The sequence below is a fragment of the Seriola aureovittata genome, chromosome 10 (genome assembly GCF_021018895.1).
Source record: "Seriola aureovittata isolate HTS-2021-v1 ecotype China chromosome 10, ASM2101889v1, whole genome shotgun sequence".
In the NCBI taxonomy this organism is placed as follows: Eukaryota; Metazoa; Chordata; class Actinopteri; order Carangiformes; family Carangidae; genus Seriola; species Seriola aureovittata.
In genome coordinates this window covers 27,429,206-27,438,874 of record NC_079373.1, presented here as the reverse complement: position 1 = coordinate 27,438,874, position 9,669 = coordinate 27,429,206, and the positions used below count along the sequence as shown (strand labels likewise).

At 41.4% G+C, this 9,669-nt stretch overlaps 1 protein-coding gene across 1 annotated transcript in view; it reads right to left on the bottom strand.

Annotated features, from left to right (window-relative positions):
- Positions 1-9,669, bottom strand: part of LOC130176434 (GRAM domain-containing protein 2A) — a 28,561-nt gene that overhangs the window by 3,199 nt on the left and 15,693 nt on the right. Inside the window, exons 3-10 of the mRNA XM_056387528.1 lie at positions 8,823-8,880; positions 5,686-5,758; positions 5,299-5,402; positions 4,475-4,573; positions 3,742-3,813; positions 3,463-3,522; positions 1,733-1,868; positions 1,554-1,647 (exon numbers count right to left, since the gene is read on the bottom strand). Of these exons, the coding sequence (XP_056243503.1) occupies positions 1,554-1,647; positions 1,733-1,868; positions 3,463-3,522; positions 3,742-3,813; positions 4,475-4,573; positions 5,299-5,402; positions 5,686-5,758; positions 8,823-8,880 (696 nt within the window). The remainder of the gene's footprint in view (positions 1-1,553; positions 1,648-1,732; positions 1,869-3,462; positions 3,523-3,741; positions 3,814-4,474; positions 4,574-5,298; positions 5,403-5,685; positions 5,759-8,822; positions 8,881-9,669) is intronic.

Genomic DNA, 9,669 nt, shown 5'->3' with positions numbered 1-9,669 from the left:
GTGGTTTCCTTGGTCTCCTTGTTACGTTTTGTATTATATACAGTATATGTATCATATATTATATATTATATATAATATTTCACAAAACAGGAAAGATGAGAAAAAAGTAAAAAAAAGAAGAATATACAGTGGGATTTTTGTGTGTTCATCGCTCATGAATCATCTGACGACCCCTCTACGTTATCTATTGGCCCTTCGGAGGGGCCGACCCCTAGGTTGGGAACCACTGGACTAAACTATCTAACAGTATAAGTGTAGGTACTTTAGTATAGCTCACGACACTTTTGTACTTTTATTTGTAGTGCAGTATTTTCACTTTGTTGTATTGATATTGAGGAAATATATATATATTTATATTTGCTGTAGTATATACACACATATAATTATATATATATATATATATATGTGTGTGTATATATGTTTATGTAGCCCTGCAGGGCTGTTGTGTGAGGTGTGAAACCATATGAACAGGCTGCACACACAACACTGACCAGCAGGAGGCAGCACACACCAACAGTAAAATATAGTTCTGAGACAAAACCGGAAAATACAGAAGACTCTGAACACACCTCAGACACAGAGTTCTGGGTGTTTGAGGAGTTTTAAATCATAATATGATATTTTTATTTAGATAAAGTCTGAATCTTGTTTGTGAAGGTCACTATTTTGATAAAATAGATAGAATAGTATTTCTGGGGATTTACTTTCATCAACTTTTCTGGGTGTTTTGTATGTTTTCTGGATGATTGTGGGTCTGTTGTGTGTTTTCTGGATGATTGTGAGTCTGTTTGTTGTGTGTTTTCTGGATGATCGTGAGTCTGTTTGTTGTGTGTTTTCTGGATGATTGTGGGTCTGTTTGTTGTGTGTTTTCTGGATGATTGTGGGTGTGTTGTGTGTTTTCTGGATGATTGTGGGTCTGTTTGTTGTGTGTTTTCTGGATGATTGTGGGTCTGTTGTGTGTTTTCTGGATGATTGTGAGTCTGTTTGTTGTGTGTTTTCTGGATGATGTGAGTCTGTTTGTTGTGGTTTTCTGGATGATTGTGGGTCTGTTTGTTGTGTGTTTTCTGGATGATTGTGGGTCTGTTGTGTGTTTTCTGGATGATTGTGAGTCTGTTTGTTGTGTATTTTCTGGATGATTGTGGGTCTGTTGTGTGTTTTCTGGATGATTGTGAGTCTGTTTGTTGTGTGTTTTCTGGATGATTGTGGGACTGTTTGTTGTGTGTTTTCTGGATGATTGTGAGTCTGTTTGTTGTGTGTTTTCTGGATGATTGTGAGTCTGTTTGTTGTGTGTTTTCTGGATGATCGTGAGTCTGTTTGTTGTGTGTTTTCTGGATGATTGTGGGTCTGTTTGTTGTGTGTTTTCTGGATGATTGTGGGTCTGTTGTGTGTTTTCTGGATGATTGTGAGTCTGTTTGTTGTGTATTTTCTGGATGATTGTGGGTCTGTTGTGTGTTTTCTGGATGATTGTGAGTCTGTTTGTTGTGTGTTTTCGGGATGATTGTGAATCTGTTTGTTTTCTGGATGTTAGTTTGTGTTTCCAGTGATGGACTCACAGCAGGATGAAGAGCTTCAACAGCTGGTACTCCATGTGACCCAGTTCAGGTACTGGTTCTGTCAGCAGGATCTTCTCTGTCTCCAGACTGCTGTCTGCACACACAGAAACGCACACTTTAACATCTGTCACTCTGGAGACTTCCCGTGACCCCTGATTGACAGGTGGGCGGGGCCTTACTGGTGAGCGTGTGCGGGCTGAAGGGTGTGTCGGCGACGAGGCTGGGGGAGGAGTTTCCGAGCAGGTCAGGGAGGGAGGAGGAGACGGCGGGGAGCGATGGTTTCCTCCTCCACTTCAACACCTCTGGATACTCGTCCTGACGGAGAGAAGACAGTGAGGACGGATCAGACTATCACCTGGAGAAAGACACCTTCAGGTGTCGGGACGACATCAGTCTGAATTTATGAATTTATAAAATCTTTGACACATTTCACTGATCAGACTTAAAAATAAACAAAATGGAACCAAAAACAAAAACAAGTTTGTGCTTAAAGAAGAAAAAACAGAAATAAATACAATTGTAGCAAATAAACAAGGCGGGAAATGCAAAGAGGAAATAATAGATAGATAAACAAATAATTAATAAGTAAATAATTAAATAAAAATGGAAATTTAAATGGGAAAGTAAATAAAAAAAGGGAAATAATACAAAGTTAAATAACTACAGAAGCTAATGAAAACAGAAATATCACTTTATTTCAAAATAAATTACTTAATTAACGCCTGAATTTAAGTTTAATATTATTTTTGATGCATTTAAAGACATATTAATTAATTTATTGAGTCATCTATTTATTTATCTTTGGTTTTGGCAGTTTCAGTCCTCCACTAGTTCACCCTGAAAAATGTTGTGTAAAACTATTTGTTCAGTTTTTGTGTTTTTGGATGTTTTGATATTATTCTGCACAAAACAGTTGATTATAAATAATAAAAGCAAAGGTTTTAATTAATGACAAACGTATGAGCAGAACAGAATCACCTGAGTACACCTGAGTCATGGCTCAGAGACAGTGAAGGAAAGTAATCAAGTACTTTTACTCAAGTACAAGTGACACGAGTATTTCCATCTTACTCTAAATTACAACTCTACTCCTCTATACTTTACTTTTTACTGTAGAACATTTATCTAACAAAAATATAACAACTCATAAAATCCAAAAAAGCCTTTTTAAAGATTATTATCATTATTTAAAAGTTTAGTTTTTATAGGTATTTTACTGAAGTACAGTTTCTTCAGCTCATAATTACGGTATTTCATGCAGAACCTGAAGGCAGCGCAGGGAAAGCCTCTTATCCAGGGACTGTGAAGGGGTCACGGGGGGTCACCACAGGACCAAAACAACAGCTCCTGGTATTCCACTAATCTGTTTTCACTGAGCGCTGACTCACATCTAACACGGCTGATTTCACCTGCTTTCTTCTTCTATGGTTTTTATTTTCCCTCTGTCACTGGGACACACTCCGCTCTTCATTCAGCCTGTGTATGGAGGGCGGGGTTTATAATGTCAAACCGAGGCTGACACTGACAATTCTTTTAATTAATTAATTAATAATTAGTTGTCGTAAAATTGTGAAAAACGTCCAAAATAATGTTCCAGGGGCTGAATTTTTATTTGATTTAATCATCAATTTTATTGTATTTGTGTTTAAAAATCACTGATGTTGTGACTCTTTTATCTTTAATTTATTTTGTTCATTTATTTTTTAACTAATAATATTTTATTGCATTTTTATTCCTTGTGTTCACTCGTCTCAAACTGTCACTGTCTCATTATCAGACTGTTAGTCGTCTGGCAACAAGCTAACCTGTATTTATTAATAAAGTTTGATTGATTAATTGATTGACTAATTGATTGATTGATTGACTGATTGATTGGCAGACTGACATCACCGACTGATCACTGTGTTACCATGGACAGAGAGCTGGGCTCCTCCAGGTACTGCTTCAGACTCAGGCTCTTCCCGTTCACCTGGAAACAGGAAACAGTCAGACAGGAAACAGACAGACAGGAAACAGACGGACAGGAAACAGACAGACAGGAAACAGACAGACAGGAAACAGACAGACAGGAAACAGACAGACAGGAAACAGTCAGACAGGAAACAGTCAGACAGGCTCAAACTGGAGAGAAACAGACTGAATCTTCTGACCCAACCCCCCTAATATGTCGTACAGGTGAACCACAAACCTGCAGGTGAGTGCAGATCCTCCTCAGGACGTCATAGACACTGTCTCTGGAGAGCAGGGACACAAAGACATACTGCAGAGAGAGAGAGAGAGGGGGAGACAGAGACAGAGAGAGAGAGAGAGAGGGGGAGAGAGACAGAGAGAGACAGAGAGAGAGAGAGAGAGAGACAGAGACAGAGAGAGAGAGAGAGAGGGGGAGAGAGACAGAGAGAGACAGAGAGAGAGAGCGAGAGACAGAGAGAGAGAGAGACAGAGAGAGAGACAGAGAGAGAGAGAGACAGAGAGAGGGAGCGAGAGAGAGAGAGAGAGGGAGAGAGAGACAGAGCGAGAGACAGAGAGACAGAGAGAGACAGAGAGAGACAGAGAGAGAGAGAGACAGAGAGAGAGACAGAGCGAGAGACAGAGAGAGAGAGACAGAGAGAGAGAGACAGAGAGAGAGAGAGAGAGAGAGACAGAGAGAGAGACAGAGAGAGAGAGAGAGAGAGAGACAGAAGAGAGAGAGAGAGAGAGAGACAGAGAAGAGAGAGAGAGAGACAGAGAGAGACAGAGAGAGAGAGAGAGACAGAGAGAGAGACAGAGAGAGACAGAGAGAGAGAGAGAGAGAGAGAGACAGAGAGAGAGAGAGAGAAAGAGGAGGTCACTCTATAGTTCATTGCACGGCAGCAAAATGTTTTCAGTCGCTGCACAGAGGACATGTGTTGTACTGTGTGGTGTGTACCTGTCCTGTCTGTTACCTTCTGTCCTGTATCCATGGTGATGGCCAGCCCGTTCGGCACCAGACCGGCCGTCTTGTGCTTCTTCACCAGCCGGACTGACACCACTGGAATAGAAACCTGCAGATAGAGAGAAGAAGAGTTCAGAAATTTCACATCCAGTTGGAGCTGATCTGCACCGAACTGAACAAACTCTTTCAACCGACCGACCGACCGACCGACCGACCGACCGGCCGGCCGGCCAGCCAGCCAGCCAACCAACCAACCAGCCAACCAACCAACCAACCAACCAATCAGCCAACCAACCAACCAACCAACCAACCAACCAACCAACTGACCAATCAGCCAGCCAACCAACCAACCAGCCAACCGGCTGGCCAGCCAGCCAGCCAGCCAACCAACCAACCAACCAACCAACCAACCAACCAACCAATCAGCCAACCAACCAACCAACCAACCAACCAACCAACCAACCAACCAACCAACCAACCAACCAATCAGCCAACCAACCAACCAACCAACCAATCAACCAGCCAACCAATCAACCAGCCAACCAATCAGCCAACCAACCAACCAGCCAACCAATCAACCAACCAACCAACCAACCAACCAACCAACCAACCACCAACCAACCAAAAGTGATAGATGAAACAGTTGTGACTTGACCTGAAGATGTTTCATTACATCATTATATTATATATATGTATTATTTTCTCTTATTTCAGGCTGGGTGTGTGAGATTTGCATGTTTCAGTTTGGAAATAGTTTTTAAAAACCTCCGTCTTTAAAGCGTGAAAAATGTTAGAAATACACTGAGTGGACAAAGACTGAACGTCTCCTCTCACCTTGATGTCTTTACCAAACAGGTTCGCGTAGAAACACAACCAGTTCCTGGAGATGTAGAGGCGACCCTGCAGCAGGATGTCTCTCAACAACGCACAGGAATACACTGCAGAAGAAGAAGAAGAACACGAAGAAGAAGAAGAAGAAGAAGAAGAAGAAGAAGAAGAAGAAGAAGAGACATCAGTTCACTTCTGCAGCTGTGATCTCATGTTTTCATCTGGAGCTGGAAACAAATATTAAACAAATGTACAACACACACACACACACACACACACACACACACACACACACACACACACACACACACACACACACAAGCTGAGCCGGATGAAATGAGAGACAGACAGGTGAGACAGGTGAGACAGGGGAGACAGGTGAGACAGCGGTACCTTTCATCAGGATCTCCTCTTTGGGGACAGTCTGGAACAGTTTGTGGTACTGAGAGTTGTACTTGCTGACAGTCTGTGGACAGAAGGAGGGACATTATCAATCACTGATAATCTCTCATCCAGCTGTGATCAATAATCATGAGTCCATCCGTCACTGTAGCTGCTGGAGATATGTGTGAAATCAATATGAATAATGATCAGAACGAGTAAAGGTAGAATTCTGTTCTCCCGCCTGATCGGAGCTTCACTCGTCCTGGATTTATTTATTTATTCTAAAGTCTTTATTTCCTCATGTTTTCATGTTTTCATGTTTTCATGTCTCTGTTGTTGTTTTTATTCCTTCCTGTTGATTGTAGTTTGTTTGTTTTTGTCTGTTGCTGTTGTGACTGAAAGTTTCTTTGTTCCACAAAACTGTAGAGATTATATTAAAAATAAACATATTAGTATAAATACGTGACAGGTGCTGTATATCTCAGGTGTGTTATAAATATATGTGACAGGTGTATATCTCAGGTGTGTTATAAATACGTGACAGGTGTTGTATATCTCAGGTGTGTTATAAATATATGTGACAGGTGTATATCTCAGGTGTGTTATAAATATATGTGACAGGTGTTGTATATCTCAGGTGTGTTATAAATATATGTGACAGGTGCTGTATATCTCAGGTGTGTTATAAATATATGTGACAGGTGCTGTATATCTCAGGTGTGTTATAAATATACGTGACAGGTGTTGTATATCTCAGGTGTGTTATAAATATATGTGACAGGTGCTGTATATCTCAGGTGTGTTATAAATATATGTGACAGGTGCTGTATATCTCAGGTGTGTTATAAATACGTGACAGGTGTTGTATATCTCAGGTGTGTTATAAATATATGTGACAGGTGCTGTATATCTCAGGTGTTATAAATACGTGACAGGTGTTGTATATCTCAGGTGTGTTATAAATATATGTGACAGGTGTATTATAAATATACGTGACAGGTGCTGTATATCTCAGGTGTGTTATAAATACGTGACAGGTGTTGTATATCTCAGGTGTGTTATAAATATATGTGACAGGTGCTGTATATCTCAGGTGTGTTATAAATATATGTGACAGGTGCTGTATATCTCAGGTGTGTTATAAATACGTGACAGGTGTTGTATATCTCAGGTGTGTTATAAATATATGTGACAGGTGCTGTATATCTCAGGTGTGTTATAAATACGTGACAGGTGTTGTATATCTCAGGTGTGTTATAAATATACGTGACAGGTGTGTTATAAATACGTGACAGGTGTTGTATATCTCAGGTGTGTTATAAATACGTGACAGGTGTTGTATATCTCAGGTGTGTTATAAATATATGTGACAGGTGCTGTATATCTCAGGTGTGTTATAAATACGTGACAGGTGTTGTATATCTCAGGTGTGTTATAAATATACGTGACAGGTGTGTTATAAATACGTGACAGGTGTTGTATATCTCAGGTGTTATAAATACGTGACAGGTGTTGTATATCTCAGGTGTTATAAATACGTGACAGGTGTGTTATAAATACATGACAGGTGTTGTATATCTCAGGTGTTATAAATACGTGACAGGTGTTGTATATCTCAGGTGTGACACTGAAACTTGAAACACTTTTACTTGCTGTGTTTAGGGTTTCGGACTCTCGGCCGTGTTTTGTCTGACTTTTGTTTTGGCTGCTGATATTTGGGTCAGGAGTTACATCATGTGAACGCCTCCCTCCCGTCACACCTGTGTGTCTTTATTCTCTGAGAGCCAGACGGCCACTTCCTGTCTTCCTGTTCCCGTCTGAAACAACAAAGACTGAAACAACAGAAGCAGAAGCCGCGGCTCGTCGCCTCCACGCTGCTGCTGAAGCTGCTTCCAGCATTTAGTCAAACTACGAACTCTGACCCTGAGGACGTTTGAGAATCTGGAGTTTCACCTTGTGCTTTTGTTTTTCAAATAAAGTTTCATTCATAAATAAACAGCAGCCGACAGACTTAAAGCTCAGTCTCTGAGGAGGATCTTGAACTGGCACAAGCTGTGACCAAAGCTCAGAAACATCTGATTATTATTATTATGGTTTTAATGTAAAACCTTCATCTGCACAAGAACTGCAGGTGAATAAATGCAGAGCAGTAGAAGTGAATTATTCCCTCTTTAATGAGCTCTGAAAGTACCTTTCTTTCTGAAAATATGATTTAGTTACAGGTTTGTATTTTTAATATCAATATATCTTTTATTCATTTTTAGTTTGTCAGCCTACGACAGAGTTTCTACGTCTGTGTTTGTGTTTGTTAAAGTTAAGTTTTCTAAGTCTGATTTCTCCTCAGCTGAGTGACTTTGCCTCGGTGGTTACTGAAGAACCTCGTAAGAGGTTCTGATGGAGCCACTAAGAGTGTTTGAGTTAAACAAGTTAAATGTGTAGATCTGTGCAGCGCTGCCAGTTTATGGTTGTGGCGACACTTTCCGACCGCTCACCTTTTATTTTGTAAAGAATCAACTGGAATATTTAATAAAACTCAGTGTCAGTTGTTGAAGATGATTCACATCCATACATCCGTGTGTGTGTGTGTGTGTGTGTGTGTGTGTGTGTGTGTCCTCAGAGTTGGAGAAACTAAGTTCATGACAGATCCGACATGTGACGACATGTCTGACATCTCAGTGAGAACTCTCCCTTTAATGCGTCTGAATTCACATGATGAAACATTAATACAGAACGTTTCATCTGTTTGAACTGTGTTTGATGGTTGACTGTAACTGTCTGTCTGCTGGAGCACGCACACACACACACACACACACACACACACACACACACACACACACACACACCCCTTCACATGTTCCCATGGAGACGAGACAGACGCCGGAAACTTCTGCAGAGACTTAAAACAAGATTTGAAAAGACTCCTGCTGTGGAGCAACAACTACAGAGCCACAGAGCCGTGTGTGTGTGTGTGTGTGTGTGTGTGTGTGTGTGTGTGTGTGTGTGTGTGTGTGTGTGTGTGTGTGTGTGTGTGTGTGTGTGTGTGTGTGTGTATGTGTGTGTGTGTGTGTGTGTGTGTGTTATATCGACCACATGCATCAGTAGGTGTGGTGTTCAAGTCTCATTGTGTTGCAGAGTGAGCGACTCACTGAGCCTCTGTAGCACTTCTTCACGTCCTCGTAGGACAGGTCGTCAATCAGCTGCAGCCTGGAGGACACATCAGGACACAACAGGACACATCAGGACACATCAGGACACATCAGGACACAACAGGACACATCAGGACACATCAGGACACATCAGGACACATCAGGACACATCAGGACACATTAGAGTGAACACACACAAACTACAGTTTCTGCAGAGAGAGAAGCTCATTTGACCTTTAGAGCTCAGAGTAAAAGCATTTTATCAACTGTCTTTACTTTAGAAATGACTCGTCCAGGCTGAAGGTCAGGAGACGAGTCCTGACCTGTGAGGAGCTGCAGCAGCTGGAGACTCTGACCTCATGAAAAGACACAACTTCAACTAAGATCGAATAATTTCTGACCTTGTGCAGGAAGAAAAAGAGACAAGCTGCTCACGCTTTCAAATGTTCTATCCAATCATCTCTGCAATAACCTCAGACTGTAGCTAAAGGTGGACGTTGCCTCTGTGACGTTCCCCTCAGGTTTCTGAAGCTCAGAGTGAGCTGATCCACCGTCGCCATCTTGGCAGTGTCTGATTCCGCCTCCTAACTCCCAGCTAGTCCAAAACTGAGACAGCGTCTTACTGCGTCTCAATAAAGAACTAGAGCCACCTCCTCGTGGTCGTATCCCACCGCAACTCGAACTAGTCCCAGGTCACTTCCTGTTTATCCAGAGTCAGAAAAAATATGAAGCATGTGTGAGATTTAGTCAGAATTGCTGTGAAGTCTTGAGTAATTTGAAGAAATTCCCTGAAGGTTTTACTGAGATATCGTGTGCATGAGGATGAGACGACCTCTGACCTCTGAGT